This window comes from Paroedura picta, chromosome 2 (genome assembly GCF_049243985.1).
Source record: "Paroedura picta isolate Pp20150507F chromosome 2, Ppicta_v3.0, whole genome shotgun sequence".
Classification (NCBI taxonomy): Eukaryota; Metazoa; Chordata; class Lepidosauria; order Squamata; family Gekkonidae; genus Paroedura; species Paroedura picta.
The window spans coordinates 169,419,533-169,438,824 of NC_135370.1; the positions used below are offsets into that span (position 1 = coordinate 169,419,533).

At 46.8% G+C, this 19,292-nt stretch overlaps 2 protein-coding genes across 8 annotated transcripts in view; one reads left to right on the forward strand and one right to left on the reverse strand.

The window, feature by feature from the left end:
- KLC1 (kinesin light chain 1) overlaps positions 1-5,245 on the forward strand; it is a 69,182-nt gene extending 63,937 nt beyond the window's left edge. For all 6 annotated transcript variants that reach the window (XM_077323779.1, XM_077323781.1, XM_077323780.1 and 3 more), the window contains one exon: positions 65-5,245. In XM_077323779.1, the coding sequence (XP_077179894.1) occupies positions 65-112 (48 nt within the window). In that variant the 3' untranslated portion in view covers positions 113-5,245. The remainder of the gene's footprint in view (positions 1-64) is intronic.
- XRCC3 (X-ray repair cross complementing 3) lies at positions 4,597-18,941 on the reverse strand. 2 transcript variants are annotated; one of them, XM_077323789.1, is made up of 8 exons: positions 18,532-18,941; positions 16,019-16,103; positions 14,748-14,846; positions 13,541-13,753; positions 12,779-12,933; positions 9,525-9,737; positions 6,685-6,734; positions 4,597-5,607 (listed from the first exon to the last, which is right to left on the reverse strand). In XM_077323789.1, the coding sequence occupies exons 2-8, from the start codon at positions 16,095-16,097 to the stop codon at positions 5,373-5,375; spliced, it is 1,044 nt and encodes a 347-aa protein (XP_077179904.1). In that variant the 5' UTR covers positions 16,098-16,103; positions 18,532-18,941; the 3' UTR covers positions 4,597-5,372. The 2 variants fall into 2 exon arrangements, with proteins under 2 accessions (XP_077179904.1, XP_077179903.1); XM_077323788.1 differs by having other exon boundaries at positions 14,748-14,885; positions 18,532-18,937.
- Positions 18,942-19,292: the final 351 nt, after the last annotated feature.

A 19,292-nucleotide genomic window follows, 5' to 3' on the forward strand; every position in this document is an offset into this window, starting at 1 on the left:
TTTTAACTTGACATCATTTGGAACAGCGATTTAAACTCTTCCTTTCTTTTTTCCCCCCATGCAGGGACGAAATAATTGTCTGAGTGCCAGTCAGACTGATTTGGCTCACTGAGATTCTGGGACAGAAGCTAGCTAAAAATTCCCCTGTGAATTGCGAAGCACTGAGTTGCAAAAGTTCTAAGTTTCTCCCCCCGTCGTTATCTGTCTGGTCTAGAGGCACTAGTTGCTGCAGACGGCTGTTCCTAGACCGCCTTCAAAAGCTGGCATTACAGAACTCCCTTGTTACGTCGTTGTTAGCGTCCTTGGGAGAAAACAATATGGAGTCTTTGTTCGTTGATTCGTCTACTAGTTGAACGGAGTCCTGTTACGGATAGCAGCCTTAAGAAGCAGAAAAACGCCAACACCGAATCTGTAGCATAAATCAGCTTTGGGTATGCTTAAGAAAAACAAAACTGTTAAAGCGAAGTTATGTGTTTGTAAGACAATGAGAAGACTCTACCCGGGCGTCACTGTCGTGAAACCAGGCCCGTGGGTTGTTACAGCACTGCATCATTGGCTATCGCAGTTCGTGCCCGATTAACGATTCGGTTTCCGTAAACAGCGAAGCAAGGTGCTTAAAACTGAGGTGCCACCTTGGAACACAGCACTTATTACAATTGTGGCTTTCGCAGGCCTCAAAATTAATGTGTGATTTGTTTAACCAAGGACGGAGGGAAGCCAGTGAATCTTTACTTGGAACTTGTTGGTCAGCTCCACATCCCGCCCCTCAAAGAAAACTGGCCCCCTCTTAGCTTTTTCCTCTGTTCAGAGTGGCAGCAAGAAAAAAAATGAAGCAGGGACTCTGTATGTATGACTGTTACACTGTGCTTCCCGATGCAGAGAGATTGCTATACAAATCTACTTACAGAGCAAAAATTATACCACAGCAATTTCTGGCTGGCGGGTCTTGTTTCCTGATGATTGTTCCAGGGTAGTTACAGGAAAAAGAACTTGCTAGCAAACAGAAGCAAAAATTAGCATTATCTGTTACAGCATAAGAAGTTAGCCGCTTCTAAATTGGACTGGCTACCAGATATCCAAGAGACCTAGCTAAAAACGACATGGGCTTTCAAAGTCTTTTTAGAAACCAAGCTTCTGTGCACAAATGCATGTGTGGGGGTCCATAGGTCAGATCTCTAAACCAACAACTGCTGGGTGAGGTAATGCTCTGATCAGGCCATTAAAATTGGTTTTAGGGCATAATAACAGCAAGCCTTTAATGTAAGAGAACTTGACCTGAATGTCCATAACGGAGATGCTTAAAATATGGTTCTCCGCCATCTTACGCTCATGCCGTTCTGCACACAGTCTAAACAGAGTTTGGAGGAGTCTGAAAATAGAAACTGCCTCGGGTACAAGCAATGTGACATTTGTGAACAACAGATAAGTCCAGGCGCTGCTCCCATCCATCTGGGCTTCCCTGTTTCAAGGACCTTTACTGTGCTCAAAGTCCAAGTTCAGGTTTTTGTACAGCAGCAGAAAGGTCAAACATGGTCACTTTGGAGCAGTTTTTATAGAAAAGATCCTCGTGAATTCTGTTTTCCAAGCCTTTAAAGAAACGAAGGGGGGGGAGGGGTAAGCAACTCTATTAGCAGCTTTTCAGGAAGCAAGACTATAGATCGGTTTTACGACTTTCAGCAGTTTTCTTCTGTCCGTCTCGGCAGACAAGAAACTAAGTGCAATGGGGATGCAGAGGAAAGGATGGTATTTCGTAATTGCAAACCTTTAAGGAGCAAGAGGCACTCTTTTCTTCTCCTATAAGCCTTGCGCCTGCTCATCAGCCTCATTCTGTATGACTAATTAGCTTTGGCGAAAGCAATACTGCTTCGTCTCCCCCCCCCCTCCCCATGCAGCCATCCCGTATCTCCAGGCGCCAGGAAAAAGGTGCCTAGCTGTGGGGGGAAACTGGGATAGGACTGCATTTGGTAGACTCGCATGCATTATAAGGAGGACGGGGACCCCAACAGGTCCACTTAAGAGCAGCAGGAAGCAAAACGGACGAGGCATATGCAGCTTGCATTTCAGGCAAGCCAGCTCACTCTACCATGCGGCATGCCTGTGAATCGGATCCCGTGGGGCGTTTCCGTGGATGGAACCCTTCTGCTATAACCAGCATAATTTCTATAGTGTATCCTCCTGCTGCAACCCATGCTGTTCTTAGGGACAAGAGCAGGTAGGGGGGCAATTACGCTGTGTGGGATTCAATTCATAGCCTTGCCCCCCCCCCTCATCAAAAGCCTTTTAAAGCACCCGGTTGATTTGGAGGGGGGCTGCTTCTCAGCTCCTGGGGAGGTGTCTCTTTAGGTTACAGTGAGACACCATGGGAAGCACACAGGGTCACTGGGTTGACTTCATTTTGCATCTGCCTGGAGTATCCATAGGATTGGGATACGTGTACTGTAAAAACTGGGAGCTTCTCTCCCTCCCCACCCTTGGAGCCTTTCATTCCATGGGACATCTGATCAGGGTCTTCTAGTCGTTTTATTAGTGTAGACAGCCATAGGTAGAGCCTTGTCTCCCAAATGCAGCATGACCTACATTTCAATGGGGCTTTGTGTGGAGTGGAGCAGCCTTGTGTCTTATGTGGCTCCAGCACATAATTGCAGCCCCTTCCAAAATAGAGTCATCGGGCTTCCTCAGCTGCAAGACCAAACCTCCAGCAATAGCCTTTTGTCATGTCCTGTTAACTCCAGTGCAGGTGTGAGCCCTCCCCCTCCCATTTCAGCATTTACATTTATTGACAGCATCAGTTAGCGAACACTGCCTAGAAGTGTGATTAATGCCCTCCCTGCTGCAAGAAAAGCTGCCACTGAATTTAGTTTTTTGAAAAGCAAGCACCTTAAATTATAGCCAGCAAGGCATGAATCTTAAGTAGTACTCTGTCTATCTGCCTTTCCCACAATAAACATCTCCTTGGTGACAATTTGCCGCTTGGCCCCAGATGGTCCTACTGTCCACCATGCTCTACTTCCCTCTCACCTTCAATACAGCTCTGGAATGACTTCAGAACTGCTGTCTTGTCACTTTAGGAGTGACTTCAGCTGAAGTACACACCTATCACCTGTAATTTCTTGTCCACTTAAATTTGGGAAGGTAGTTCCATAAGCAAACCTTTACAGATACCTGTCTTGTTCCTTAATCCAGATAAGCACTTCCAGAATAGTTTTTAGAAAAGTAATTCTATAAAGGCAAAAGGTTGGACATCAGGCAATCCTGATGTCCACGGACTACAATTCCCAGAAGTGTCTGAATGTTGGCAGGGGTTTGTGGGAATTGTAGTCCATTGATACCTAGAGAGCCAGTTCGGCCACCCCAGCCTAGACGAAGCACTCTTCCCAATGCAACCTCCTCGCTGTGTCAAAATAACATTCAAGCTAGTAAAACTCAAAAGTGTACAGAAGAAGCACTGAATTTCTGATAGCATCAGCAGGATGTAGTTTTAAGCGTCAGCAAGTCAGTATGTTAACTTTGTAGATAGTGTTCAGTTGTTGTTTTTTTCTGTTAATATTAACACATCAAAGCTGGAAAACTATAGGAATGTTGAAGTTCAAACTGTAAAAGCTTCCACAGGTTTTTGGATAGGAAGTGTGGTTGTGTTGTACATATGAAAATGAAACGTGTAGTGCTTGACTGCAATTGTTTACAATGTTGAGTTGAAATGCACAAAGTGTTAGACTGTTTTTTTTCCCCCCTTGAAAGCTGCTATGTTATGTTGAAAGTAATGGAACAGACACTTGCTGGTAAGCAAGATAAGTTGTGCTGCATCTGAATCCAGACCTTTATCCCATGCTAATTCTAGAATCAAAGTAAATCTAGTGTGGAAGAGACTTCATTAACGTTAAACTCAGGACTTGAGCTGTGTCTAAACGACATACGAGAACCACAAACCTGCTGCTGAAAATTGGAGCTTTGGGTAGAGTTCTCCGCTCTCCTGTGTAAGGTGCCTACAACTTCCTTGGTATCCTGCCATTTTAGCTGTGGAGGTCTTTACACCGTAGGCCAGGGGTAGTCAACTTGTGTTCTTCCAGATGTTCATGGACTACAATTCCCATGAGCCCCTGCCAGCAAACACTGGCAGGGACTCATGGGAATTGTAGTCCATGGACATCTGGAGGAACACAGGTTGACTACCCCTGCCGTAGGCCACAGCTTGCGAGGCCAAGGACATGCCCGGCATGCTGGGGAATGCAGAGTTCCCTTCTCTACACACAAGGGTAAGAGAACTGCCACTGGGCTGCCAATTTTAGAGGCAACCATGTGCTTTTGGTAATGCAGATTTCTGTCCCTAAAGATTTATGTACTATAGAGCAGAGCTATATGCCAAGTTATGAAGCCACTGGACTGAAATGGAATAGTTAGCTCCCTTACCATTTAAGATGTTGTAGCTATTCAAATGATATTGTATCTCCTTGAGGAGAAAAGCATTTTTAACTGAAGGTGGGGTTTTGGGGGTTTTTTTTGAGAAAGCATAGCTGAAAATTCACTTCAAAGCACTGAGGCCACTTGGGCCAGTGAAGGTTTGACAAGGTAGCCATGTCGATAAATAAGAGGGAAACCTTTGTTCGTTGGATGTATTAGATTTACTTTCTACTTGAAAAGATCTTAAAACCGGAAACAGAAACTTGTTTATGACTTTGAAAAGGAGATTAAAAAAAAAAAGATGCGTTAAGCCAAACTTGAATGTTAAAAGATCCCCCTAGATTCCATTCTTAAACACGGTTTTCAGTTCAGCGCCAAATAGCCATAAATCACTGATTTTTTTTAAAAGCTCCTTTTTTGGTGTCCAAACGTAGCTCTCTAGATGTCCGTGGACTACAATTCCCATGAGCCCCTTCCCGCATGCTGCTGGAGGGGCTTATGGGATCTGTCATCCGCGGACATCTGGAGAGCCAGTTTGTCCACCCCTGCACTCAACCAACTGTGCTTTCACCAGCTTGCCACTTTAGCTCTCCAAGTTCATTTTTATCTAGAAAACAGCACTAGAATATAGAGCAGAGGATGTTTAAAAAATTGCAATTTCTGCTTCTATAAAACAGCAACGTGATTCCATAAGTGCACAGCACATTTCCATTAAATGACTCCTGTCTTCGTTTCTTGATGGTTTGTTTTTTAAAGACTGTTACAGAACTGTGGTTCATTCTGAAGACGTTATCATGTAAAGCTTCTTTGGTGTTTTCAAAGTGTAAAAATAAAATATCAAAACAAACCTGCCCAGTGTGTAAAGGTGGCTTCTTTCTACATCGCCGGATCACAAACCTGTCCATGAGGTGGTCAACCCGTTGATAAATACAAAAGGAGGGACAAGACTTGCCCCTTCCCAGCTTTGCTTCGCATCACGTCGGAGTCTCCGCCCCCCTTCCTTTCACTCCTTCCGAGTTCACTGTGTAATAGCAGGCAGACTGGGGCAGGTGGGGTGCGAAAATCACCCTCATTGTCCGTAACGTGCTCCCGTAGGACACTTCTCCAGCAGCTTGCACTTGACGGCCTGTGCGGCTGACCATCAATCTCATCAGCAGTTGGTTGGACCAGGTGATTCCAAGGGCCGGAACAACTCTCTTGCCCGTAGAGCTGAAAAAACGGTATTCAGGAGATGCAAAGTTATTTAATTTTCATGCCACCCCTTCCTCTAGCGCGTTCAGGGCGGCAGATAGGACCCAACACCTCCATTAGTCCCTCTCCACAAACAACCCTGAAAGGTGAGGCCAAGCAAGAATAATTGGCCCAAAGTCACCCAATGGGCTTCATGGCCAAGCAGGGATTTGAACTCAGATCTCGCTGACCTTTGACACTAACCACTACAAGTGTTTTGGTAGGAGTCTCATTACGACAAAGTTTACGCAGCTAATTAATCTAAGATTCAGCTGCTTGATCAGGGAAGACCGATCTTGATCTGTTAGTCTTAACTAACTTTTTGGTCAGAAATATTTGTACTACTGAGCTATCAGGAGTCAAAGAAAAAAAAAACCCAAATATTAAAAACTGCTTCACAGACAAATTACAATTTAAGGCATCCTTTCTCAACCTTTTTACTGTTGAGAAACCCCCGAAACATTCTTCAGGCTTTGAGAAACCCCAGAAGTGGCGCGATCATGCAGAATATGGTTGGGAAGCATAGGTTTGTATATGCCCACCTGGGGCCCCTCCCCATCCTGGCCCATCATTGGCCATTTGGAGGGAGGGTGGGTCAACATGACCATATAAGTTCATATTACCTGATAAATGTTTAACCAATTTAAGAAAATTATTCAAAATTAATTTATTCCCACCCATTCAGGAAACCCTTGCAGGGCTGTCAAGAAACCCTGGTTGAAAGCCTGACTCAAGGCAAGACTGCCCAGATCTCCTGAAAGTGTATAAAAACCAGTTCCATCTCCCTGAATTGGCCCTGATGGCTGCCAGCGTTTGTTTTTGTTGCAACCGCTTTCCAAATCAATGCTGTGTACAGCAAAGCCAGATTTAACCCCCTGCAAATAGTTAAATGCGCTGTAGCCTCTCATCAGAAAGACATGTCTCTTGTCAGTGGTGACTGTGGCCTCTCCCGTGCAACAAGTGTCTTTTCTATAGGAGAGGAACAGCTTGAACCTCACATTTCACTTTCAACAGGGCTCGTACCCTGCGCATACCCTCATCTCCGGCTGTACTCACCAAGGATTGCTGCAGTCGCCATAGGGGCCCTCGCCCATCATATCCGTTACCTGGGTTTTTAAAAAGACGGAAGGTTTAGAAGGCACGTATTCCGCAGAAGACAGACTACAGGGGTCCCCAACCCGGTGCCCACCAAGTGTATTTAGAAAGTAGGCAGGGCCAGATGGGGCTTCTTGTTTGGCTGTGCAGATTTTTTAAATATTGATTTGGCAGTGGCAGCCGCCACAACACAAGGGTCTATACCAGGGGTGGGCTAACTGTGGCCCTCCGGATGTCCATGGACTACAGGATTTTCTGGCAGGAGCTCATGGGAATTGTAGTCTGTGGACATCTGGAGGGCCACAGTTTGCCCACCCCTGATCTATGCTATGGCTGAAGGTTGAGCCATTCAGTTGCTGGTTCCATGTTGCGCCTCTGCCTACCACACTGTCAAAATTCCGAAGGTGCCTGCAGGCACAAAAGGGTTTGGGATTCGAATATCCGCCTATACTCCTTGGCACAAAAGGTCACCAGGTTGTACAGAGTTCCCTTCTCCACATGTGACAATGCAAGTCTTTAACAGAGTTAAAACACACTGGAAGGGTGATCTGAGGTAGGGAGAGGCAGAAACAGGTAGAATAAAATCCGGCAGGCTGCCTGGGTAAGCAATAGATGTTCCCAGAGAAGAAAAAGAAGAGTTGTTTTTTCATGACCCAAAGGAGTTATAAACCGTCTGAGAATCACCTTCTTATCTCCACAACAGAAACCCTGGGAGGTGGGTGGGGCTGAGAGGGCTCTGACAGGACTGCTCTGGGAGAACAGCAATATCAAGATTTTGACTAGTCCAAGGTCACCCAAATGGCTGCATGTGGAGGAGTGGGGAATCAAAGCCGGCTCTCCAGAATAGAGGTTACCCCTCTTAACCACCATACCAAGAGAAGCCCAATCCATCCATCTCTCCCTCCCTTATATTTCTGGAAAATTTGATGTGGACAGGATCTGGGGCAGCGTTGTGGTGGACTGCTGGACTCCAAGGCCATGCACAAGTCAGGTTCGGAGGAGAGACGAAGGGTTAGTTTCAATCTCCCCTGCTATCATTCTGCAGAGGTAGGCTTGATGGAACAGTTTCAAAGAACCCTCTTCCCCGGTCTCAGAGCCACCGTCAAGGTCTGCGTAGTAGACGGCCACTAAAGAAACAGCAAGAGAAAGCCCCTGTGTGGGAATGGCACCTGCATTCAGGGAATGGGGTAAACTGAGAGCCAGTTTGGTGCAGTGGTTAGGAGCGCGGACTTCTTATCTGGCATGCTGGGTTCGATTCTGTACTCCCCCACATGGAGCCAGCCGGGTGGCTTTGGGGATGCCACGGCACTGATAAAACTGTTCTGACCAAGCAGTGATATCAGGGCTCTCTCAGCCTCACCCATCTCACAGGGTGTCTGTTGTGGGGAGAGGAAAGGGAAGGTGACTGTAAGCCACTTTGAGCCTCGTTCAGGTAGAGAAAAGTGGTATATAAGAATCTCTTCTTCTTCTCCATCATCATATCTATGGATGCCTAATGGGAATGGAACCTAACAATTCATAGAGATGCAAACACCCAGGGGGGAAACCCCAGATTTTGTGAACACGAACACGGACCAATAGTTTGGCAATTTTGGATTGTTTTTAAGGAAGTGACAGAAACTCCTTTAGGACAGCCATTCTCAGTGGGGGTCCTGGCATATCTGAATGGGGCCAAAGTCTGAATAATGAAAGAAAAGGATCCCAAATGGCTTGCGGGGGGGGGGGGGGGGAGACTGATAACAACTGATGAAATATCCTTTTTGTCATGCATCACGTCATTAATTGCTAGGAAGTTCGACCTTGGCCAAGGGATAGAAAAAGAGCTCCTGTAATCTCTTCCTTTGTATTTGAATCCATGCATTAAAGCTTCGAGCCTTGTATCTTGCTCTTTTAAAGCAGATGCACGTAACCACCCACCCAGTGCACTGCTTAAAAACCACTGCTTTCGAACATTAAAAAGACTTGTTGGCTGTTCTTCCCGGCGTTCTTTCAGACCATGGATCAGTTCCGCTGCAACACAGTTTCCACCACTGTTTATTACCCGCAAGCAGGAGAAAGGAGGGCATACCAATAGTTTAAATACTTGCTTAACCATGGTAAGTTTGTGAAGCTAGGATATGGTTTGCAGGCAATCATTCAAACCCCGGTTTGTTTTAAGGGATCCTAGTTTCTTTTTGCCTTTGCTCTGGCCCAGCATCTCTGTAACTGGGCCGCCAACAAAAGCAATGTCAGAATCAAGCCAGAACGTCGGTGGTTGTACATCATTCAAAGCCCACCATTAAGACTAACCCTGGTTGAAAACCCCAACTTCAAATAATCATTTCAGATGGTGTCTTGATGGTGTAAGTGGCACTGAAACCATAGCAGTAACCATAACTAGATGAACTAAAACTTGGGTTCTGTCCTACGAATGGAGCCTAAGCCTACAGAGTCATGTGACAGAAATGCTGATTTTATGAACTTAGGCAGGTGGTGCATGCGTGGGCAGAAAGGGATGTGCCAGGGTTTCTCTCTTGTGGCCCTTCCTTGCACACCCAGGGAATTGCTTATCGCCACTGTGGGATGGTAGGAGAATTTCCTTCAGGCCAGGCTGGATTCAGAGATGTTTGGTGGGGGGATCACTAGGGCATCAAATTGAGGTCACTGTGGGTGGGCAGGTAGTGCCGAGTTCTTGCATAGTGCAGGGGGTTGGACTAGATGACTCTGTAGGTCCCTTCCAATTCTATGATTATATCATTCTATACATCACAGCTAACCCCGTGGGCATCAACAGCGAAGGTCAATGGTGAAGGTCGTCTTACCTGATTAATACACACCACTGGGGTCCGGAACACACTGCTTAATTGGTGAAGTTTTGCTCCGAACGTCTGCAAGTACTTGGCTTTGAGCACAGAATCCTTAGCAGCAAACTCACATCGGAACAAGGCTGCAATGGAATCGATGACGACCAGGCGCACCATGCCTCGCGCAAGCAGCGCGCTAATCTTCTTTGCGATGCACTCGTGGAACGTCTCCTGCAAAAACCAAGAAGCTTCAGACAGCAGCCCGAGGCAGGGAATCCAAGAGCTATGCAGTTCTAAGAGAATGTTCTGTAGCCTCATTGGAGAGAACTGCAGGAAATAAAGGGTGGGGCCCACATTGCAAGTTGAGAAGGTGGCTTTGGGTACTCTTCAGAGCCACTGTTCGCCTGCTGATGATGCCTCTGATGCTAGCACAAGGTCAGAGACCGCTGGCCAGCCTAATATTCTGCAAGCAGCAGTTTACAAGCTCAGCAAGTCACAGGCCTTCTTGGTCTCTCCTGAGGCTGATTTTAAGGCATCTCGGAATCAGGGTTACAAAAGCAGGGACCCATGAAACACACAGAACCATCTCATCCTCCTCTTAGTTAATCCACCCATTAGCCGTTGGGATCATATTCCCTACCATCATGATGGTGGCAGCAGCTCCCCACCTATCTCTCATGGCGGAGCCCAGTGACGCTCTGCCCCATTGCTGTGGCTCCCAACCTTTGTCGTCACTTAATTCTCACCCCCCCCAACATCACAGCGCCTGACCTCCACTGCCAACAGAGATGTATGCGTGTGGAGTCTACGCTTGTGCTTCTGATTGGGGAGAGAATTAAACCCCATGTATATTTGTTCATAGAAATCTTCCAGAAACTTGGGTCTTCCTCCCAAGTTTCCCGAACTGTTTTATGTCAGTGCAGCCCTGATCTGCAGGTTTAAATATCCACAGATACAGTCACACTTTGCTATCGGGATATATGATCATATGACTTTCAACACGCAAAAGCTTCTTCCAGTGGAGAACGGCTTCCCCTGTTGAAGAAAAGGCAGCTTTACCTGCCCAGTTACTTACCATGAGCTTTTTTTGGGAGGGGGATACAAATAAAAAATTATTATTAACATTCTTACTCTAGCCTTTGACTAGAGATGCCGGGGTTTGAACCCGGGACCCTTCGCATGCATAACAGGTGCTCTACCACTGAGCCCAAGAGGTAATCCCTCGTGCATACAAAGTGCAAGCTTGATAGGTGAGTGTCTGGTTGCCTCCTATAAGCATAAAATCTAGCCAAGAAAGAAAATTTAGCAGTTCTAATACAGTTGCCTTTATAGGGCCATCTGCATCAAAGCAACATCTGACCATAGGTGGGTTGATTCCCCCACCCTCTCAAACCTATCTTTTTAATAATTGTAAACTCGTCTTGCAGACAAACAACAGTTACAAAAAAATCAAAACCCCAGTATATTGGGTAGATTTTCTACCAGAAGTGTAAACAGCAGGGCAAAACTTATGTAATAAACAAAGCAACAGAAAAGGCAAGCACAAAAGCCTCAGCAAGAAGGCGGCGAGGCATTGTTGGAAAATCAAATTGATTTCTTTTGTTGTGCTGAGGGGATAACAATACAGAAAATGCCGGAGGGAAAACATGACGGCTTTTGCAAAGCAATTGATTACGCAAGGTCAACCTATCTTTCAAAGCAGAACAATTCAATACAAAAGCCATGCTCATCACTGTCGTGGGGGGGGGGGGAGCGGCGTTGTGCGGTTTTGCAGAGTGCAATACTGGGGGCAGAAACCCAGTTTTCCTGGTGCTGGATTCTGTTCACACGCAGGAAGCTGCCTTACGCTAAATCAAACCCTTTTTTGGTTCATCAGTGTTGTCTACTCAGACATGCAGTGGCTCTCCAGGTACCGGACAGAGGTCTTTCACATCACCTACTACTGGATCCTTTCAACTGGAGATGGTGGAAATAGGACCCGGGACCTTCTGCATGCCAGGCAGATGGCTCTGCCACTGAGTCACATGACTCCCCGTTTCATAATACGCTCACTTACATTTCTAACCAGGACGATTGAGAAAACCTCCTTGGAAGCATTTTGTACAAGGTGCTCAAGTGACAGGCAAGGAGAAGGAGCTACCCAGAGCTCTGGAGATCTTACAGAGTCTGCTCCCTGCCCCAGAAGGTTTTGCAGCACAGCCCACACATTATCCTGTCATTCCTCAAGAATCTCAGGATACTGTGTATTTTATATTGGTTTTATATGATGTTGGGGGTTTTATATAGGCTGTAACCCACCTCGAGCCTTTGGGGGGAGACGGGTAAGAAAAATAACAACAACAACAACAACAGATTATCTGCTTCTCTTTCCCCCATGTGAGCTTCAGAGCAGCTAGACACAAGCTTCGCAGAGGAGTGGGAATTTGAACCCAGGGAACCCAAATTCTAGTCCCAAGTCTGGTCCTCTCCTTTATCATTCTTTAAGCCATTTAAGGGCTAAGAACAAAAGAACAGTCCCGCTAGATCAGACCAGTGGTCCATTCAGTCCAGCATCCCGTTTCACACAGTGGCCAACCAGTTCCCCAAAAGCCTAATGGCAGGGCATAAATGTTGCGTCCTGGCTCTGAATATGGAGATTCCCCTCACCATGGCTAGTTTGGAAGTTTAGATTTGAAGGCAGCTGAGCTCTACACTCAATGGGTTTTCAGGCATTGGTTTATATTTATTTGCATTATATTTATATATGGTCGTTACCCAGAGTGAGTCAATATCATCAAGAGGGTGAGATGTCCAGTGAACTACACAACACGATGAGAATGGTGCAGCCAACCAGACTGAAGCAGTCTTAATAGAACATATTAAAATAAGCTTTCGAGAGCTACCTTTCATCAGACAACTCTCAAAAGCGTATACCCTGGAAATCCCATTGTGTACTGGCCTCCAATCTTGCCCCTGCCACCTGTATTTACATCTGTACAAAACCGGACGATGGCTTGGATCCACCAAAGCAGTCAGAAGGATTCCCACCCACAGCGCACAATGTTCTCAGCACTCCCCACCTGCAGCAGCCTGAAATCCCAATCGCCACCACCATTTTTCTGCTCCTCCAGGACTAGCAGGGGGTGGGGGAGATATTTCAGGCGGGAGGGGAGGGAGGTGAGAAAGTCGTCCTCTGTCGGTGGAAATCTTCCTAGCCCCTCCCCACTCAAAAAACAACAACAACATTGTGCTGGATTCTACAAAGGACACCTAAGAGCTGGCTGGGGACTTACGATGTCAGCCGCGTGTTCGACAAAGATGCCATTGCCAAATCTTATCTTCTGCACCACGTCGTGCGGAACGTCGGCCCTCAGCTGGGACTGGCCTTCGATCAGCTGCTGGAGCCGCTTATGGGGGAAAACATCTTCCGTGCAAACGTAAACAGCACCTGTGACAGAATGGAACTTAGGGGAAGGTTCTCCTCTTGCCGAAGTCACTCTGGAAGGCGTTGCTCTCGTGTTGGTTCTGTGGCACTGCTGCAGAAAGGGTTCACACCAGCTTCCTCCCACGCCGCCCCCCTCTGTCCTCCCAAAGTCTGCTCTGAGTGCTTAGGTTGCAGCAGCCAATGCGAGGTGCCCTCAGACCAGAAGGTAGGTTCTGATGGCACAGCCCTGAGAAAAACCATGTGCTGAAATCAATGGGTTTGAGAGGGTGTAATTCTGCTTTGGCTCATACTGTTAAGCTTGTCTCCCCTTAAATACTGGTAGGGTGCCAAGACCAGGCCTGCATGTCAAAACAGAGGGAAAGCATTAACTTTGTTTGGTGTAGTGGTTAGGAGTGCGGATTTCTAATCTGGCGAGCCAGTGCTGTGAGACAGGTTAGGCTGAGAGCATGTTGCTGTGCCAAGATCACCCATGGAGTTTTCACAGCAGTGGGGATTTGAATCTGGGTCCCTCAGCGCATAATCCGATATTTTACGTGCTACGCCACAGAGGCACTTAAGAGGCCTCAGACCTCAAACCCGGCAAGGACACAGGCAGGTGAAGATTTCTTACCAGATTCTAGTCCACCATGTTCATAGGGATATTGCACAGAAAGGCAGAGCTGCAAACCGATTTGTGTCTTCCCAGCCGAGCTCTCGCCAGCAATTTCGGTAAGCCCCATCAGAGGAATGCCACCTCTTAGGAAATCATCTAGGACGGGGCAGCCCAAGCTTAGCTTCCGACGTTGAGAAGCTCTGAGGTTTTCATCTTGGAACAGCTGAAGTGCTACAGGACAGAGAGGGAGAAGGGCAGGGTCAATGCAGCACTGGTTGTTTGCCCAGGAAAAGGCACCAAACAGAAATGCCGCACCTGCTTGAAGAAAAATTGGAGTCACTGTGGGTAGGCAGGTAGTTGTGAGTTCCTGCATTGTGCAGAGGCCTGGACCAGATGACCATGGAGGCCCTTTCCAGCTCTATGATTCTATGAGTTTGATTCCAAAAAAGAGACATTTTTATACCCCGCTTTTCACTGCCCAAAGGACTCTCAAAGAGGTTTACAATCGCCTTCCCTGCCTCTCTCCACAACAGACACCCTTCGTGGTGGGTGGGGTTGAGAGAGCTCTGACAGAACAGTTCTGCAAGAAAGGCCCTAAGAGAACTGGGACTGGCCCAAAGTTACCCAGCTGGCTAGCATGAGAGGGAGCGGGAAATCAAACTCAGCTCTCCAGTTTAGAGGCCCCACTCTTAGCCGCGACCCCAAGCTGGGAGGTGGGGGAAAGCTCTCCAATCTGGAGGGTCCCCTCACCTTGTGCACATCAGATCCAAATCAAGGACTCTAGGACAAATCTGACCAAGAGCGGGAGGCCCAGGACAGCTGTTAAGAGGGTAGCAATTGCTATTCCCTCCCAGTGTAGGCAGAGTTCAGGCCAGTTTGCAAACAAAATTCAGGCCCCTCCGTGCAAATAAACAGGCTGGCTGCTCTAGGTAAAGTAGTTCTGCTTTTTTGGTGTGTCAGCAAGATCAGAACATGAAAACAAGCGATACACGCGCTCTCGGGGGAACTGGCTTGAAAGTGCAATCCTAATTAGAGTTGAAGCCAGTAAACTTAGATGGGTGTAATTCTGCATAAACCATCTCCGGTTGAAGCTGCTTGCCGTATCTCAAAGCCTAGAGAGTCTGGTTCAAATGTACTGAAATCAAAAGTCCACAGCCATCCTTTGGCATCACGCAATTACAGACAGAGGTGCATTCCCCCACCCCACAAATGAGGAAACACTTACCTGTAAAGGCTGAATTCTTTCTCAGTGCACCAGAAACGGTTTTTATCAGGTGCTGTATGTCCGTACTAGACAATTTGGTCAGCCTTTGCAAATCTGCCCCTGAAAGATTCAGAACTTCTTTGATGGATCTTAGGTTAGCTGGAACAGGAAAAGTGATCAAATATAATGGGTTTAATTGCTTTCCCCATGTACAAATAGTTTAATTTTAGCCCTTTTAACCGTGGTTGCCCAGAAATGTGGCTGTACTTGTTCCTGGATATAGGCAGGTCTCACTGGAAGTATTTCGGCTCATGCAGCAGTTTCATTTTATCAAGTCAATAAAGCCACAGAAGTGAAGAATACAGTGAGTAAGAGGCAGATTGCAGCTTCTGTGCAAAGACTTCCCAATATGATGCTACAAACTATGTGCTTAAATTATTCATATGAACACGTATTTCAAAACAGTGGCATCTGTGTGCATGCTGCATTATAGAGATTTTCGCCACACACCAAATATATATTTTTGAGTAGTCCAAAATACATCATGCTACAAATACCTTGCTTTAAGAGATGCTAAGGTTGACGTTATAATTTCAGATAAATTTTGGAGCCAATTGAGGCTTTTCCCTATGACAAGCTCTGTATTTGCATTTAAAAATTATTATTCCTGATGAAGAACATTTCAAAACACAGCATTTATTGATGGCATGTCTGTTATTGTACTAGCATATCAGTATTTATGTTCAAATACATGGTATTTATTTTTTTGAAATACATGTTCATACAAAAAATTGAAGCAAATACAGAGTTTGTAATATTGTGTTTTTGCACAGTAGCGGCATTCAGCTTGTTATTCGGTGCAGTTTAATTGTAGGCATGCTTTACTGAAGAGGTACCACTAGATTCCACAGGACCCTCTATGCACTTCCTCAGATGTAAGTCTTATAGCACAATCCACAATCATAAGCATCTATGTCCCTCTGTGTCTACTTTTACAAAATTTCGCTCAGAAGTCAACAGCCAGCCACTCTCTACTGATGTACTAAGGGGGGAGTGCTGCTGAAATGGGTGGGATTTATTTTTTTAGCAAACATAAATAGGCTCAGACTGGAATGGGAAGTGACCATTTAGCCTACCCAGCCGAGGATTCAGACAATAACTTATCGGAGTCAAGAAAATAGCAAAGCTCAAGTTTAGAAGTTAAAATTTCAGTCACCAGGTGTGCAAATATGGGAACAGGACTCAAAAGATGTAGCATTTTTAATAAAATTATAAAAAATGATACAAGTTACCTTTTTTGATAGCTGCAATGACTCTAGGATTCATGTCGAGCTGATCCCAGTCCATTTGCTGAAAGGGGCTGAGCCACATAACGTCCTGCAAAAGGGCAGACAGAGATAAAACACAGACAAGAGAGGCAGCAATGGAGACCGACCCTTTAATGTCGTGGGAAAGATCTCAGCAAAGCACTAGAAAACACCAGTGCCAGACACGCCAGAAGTGGATACTTAGGGGACAACATATGTAAGGAAGCCAAAGTGATGAAAAGCATCCATGTGGACACAGCCTAATCTTATACAAAGGGAACAAAAAGTTTTATCCACTTTCTGCACAAGAATGATTTTAGCACCCACTAACCCCCACACACACATACACATTTTTTGCTGAAACCTTCCTGTTTAGTAAAGGAATCATTTTGGTTTTTCAAAATATTCTTCTTCATGTGCACTGAGCAAAACCAAGGCAGCATAATGAATCGAGTGGCAAACCAGTACACTGGGTGACCTTGGTTCAAATCATTAGTTCTGTCAGGGCATCTTCCACGGCCGAAAGGTTGAAAAGGCACCTCCAGAATGAAAACGAGTTCTGGGAGAACTGAAGGTGACACAAGACTGGGATTGTCGATGCTGATGGTATTTTAAATGCTGATGAGTCCAATTTTTTAAAAATTATTCTCCACAAATTGTTTTAACTGTATCATGCATTCACCTTTTATACGATGTACACTGCCCGGAACCCGCATGCAAATTTAAATTAAATAAATAAACACACCAAAGTTTAATTTGCGGTGTAAGCTATGGTGTGTGTGCACAGTTCTTCAAATACAACGAAACAGACTTTCTCAAGCCTCACATTTAGGTGGGAGGACTAGTGAGAGTCAAGTTGCCAAAGTATGCAGCCTGATTTTAAGTAGCCCTTCCTGCCCACTAATCCCTCCTCCCCTCTGTCTACTTATATCCCCTGGGGTTTCTTGACATCTCTTTATTTTATTTATATTTATATACCGCCCTCCCCCGAAGGCTCAGGGCAGTTTACAAGGAACAGGAAACGGGTACAGATAACATAAGGAAACACATGTGACAACAGCAATAACAGTACAGCAACAATAACCCCAACATGATAACAGCAATAATAAAATGATAGAACTGCAAAGGAGCCTCAGCTGAACTCTTACTGGGACCCAGTGTGTTAGGCAGATTAGTGGTGGTCATAATACGTGGAAGGGTTACCCAAATGGGCGGGAGTCAATTAGTATTTGGTATCTTTAAACACTTGTTATCAGATGATATGACCATATATGACCATATGGTCATGTTAATCCACACACCCCTCCCAAAATGGCTAATGGTGGGCCCGGAGGGGATGGGAAGAAGAGGGAGCCCCAGGTGGTCGTGTATACCAGTGGTCCCCAACCCGCAGTCCGCGGCCTGGTGCCGGACCGCGAAGGCCAGGGCGCCGGGACGCGGTTCCCTCTCCCCACCCCCCCCCCGCAGTAAAAAACTTCCCCGGGCCACAAACCTGCGGCCCGGGAAGCTTCTTACTGCGGGAGGGGGGGGGAGAGGGAATCAGGGCATGCGCGGCCAAAATCACGCATGTGCGCAAGTTCCGCACATGCGCGCAAGTTCTGCTCATGCGCAATTTCGGCCGCGTATCGCACATGTGCGCATGCGCGGCCCGGGCAGTTGCCCCGCCAGTCCCCAGCCGGAAAAAGGTTGGGGACCACTGGTGTATACAGCTCTCCTTCCCAACCATATTCTGTGTGATCTCATCACTTCTGGGATTTCTCAAAGCCTGAAGAATGTTTCAGGGCTTTCTCAATGGCAAAAATGTTGAGAAAGGCTGACCTATATTGAGAAAGGCTGACCTCCCATGGCTTGAGGGATCCAGGCATTTGGTTGAGGTCGATAGAAGCCCCTGAACCTCCCTGCCTTGACCCCATACACCTGAACTGACCAGCCATGGGTCTATTAGACCAGGGATAGTCAACCTGTGGTCCTCCAGATGCCCATGGACTACAATTCCCATGAGCCCCTGCCACAGCATTTACAGAATGACTATCCCTGTATTAGACTGTTTGCTCTGTTTGAATGTTATTTTCTCTGCTTATATATTGTTAATATTACTGTTGCCTTTCATTTGACATAGTCATGGAGTTTGATGTACTGTTCTTGTTTTCGTGCCGTGTGAACCGCCCTGAGCCTTAGGGGAGGCCGGGATATTAATGTAATTAATAAATAAACGAAAAAAAATAAAATGTATTATTTGTCCATTTATTACATTTATAACCCTAAGGCTCAGGGCGGTTTGCGGAAAACACAGGTAAAAACGTGGCTCAACAATAACAACAGGCAGGATAACCACAGTAGTAACAATAACATTTGGTGATAATGACTTTTTTTTCTTAATTAAAACATCAACATTAACCGTTAACGGAATCCCACAGTTGCGCCTGGAGAAGCGCGCATGCGCATCACAGCATGTGCCCGGAGGACTAAGCTGACTCGAGCTCCGCTCTCGCACTGACCTTTCCCCACCCCGTTGCAATGAGCGGACTAAGCCGCTTTCTTCGCCGCTTGCTCACGAGCAGTCCAGGCGAAGGCAGGGCGGGAAACAAACTCTCGGCCCTCCGAGTCGACTTCCCAGCAGAGCATCCCGAGTCAGTTGGCTACGAATGAGCAGGGCCCGCGCGAGACATGAGCCAATCACAAAGCGCGGAGAGCAACGCGTAGCCAATCAGCTACGAGAACGCTCGCCCGCCCTTTACCAGCCTCTCCCTTCCCTCGCTAGAGAACTCCGTTCCAGCCACCGAGGCAATTAAAGCAGCGCATGCGCTTTCATTCTCCCGTCCTTTGGAGCGGACGATTGGCCGAATAGTCCCGACGAGGGGCGGGGCGTCCTGTCAGTCCCATCGCACGCACCTCCTCCTTCTCCTCCCTCCCAGAGTGAAAAGTTTCTCGCTTTCATTGGCGCCTCGTGCTGCCAGATTTCGAAGTGGACGCTATGATTGGTCAGATAACACCGAAGGGCGGGGCACCCTGTTCGTCCCGTTGCGCGAGGGACAGAGAGACAACCTCCTCTTCTCCTCCTTCTCCCTCCCCGAATGGAAGAATTTCCCGCTTTCATTGGTGCCTCGTACCGCACGTCTTCGAAAGGAGCGCCGCTGATTGGCCAGGTACCATCGAGGGGCGGGGCGCCCTGTCCGTCCCGTTGTGCGTGGGGCGGAGAAACAGCCTCCTCCTCCTCCCTCCCCATTGGAACGTTCTCCGCTGTCATTGGCTCCTGGTG

Bases quoted from the DNA above. Each gene is read 5' to 3' on its own strand.
- XRCC3 (XM_077323788.1), bottom strand. From the start codon at position 16,097: ATGTGGCTCAGCCCCTTTCAGCAAATGGACTGGGATCAGCTCGACATG. The intron at 14,886-16,018 runs GTAACTTGTATC...TTCCTGTTCCAG, and splicing joins CATTGCAGCTATCAAAAAAG to CTAACCTAAGATCCATCAAA. The intron at 9,738-12,778 runs GTAAGTCCCCAG...TGGTTTTTGCAG, and splicing joins TCGAACACGCGGCTGACATC to GAGACGTTCCACGAGTGCAT.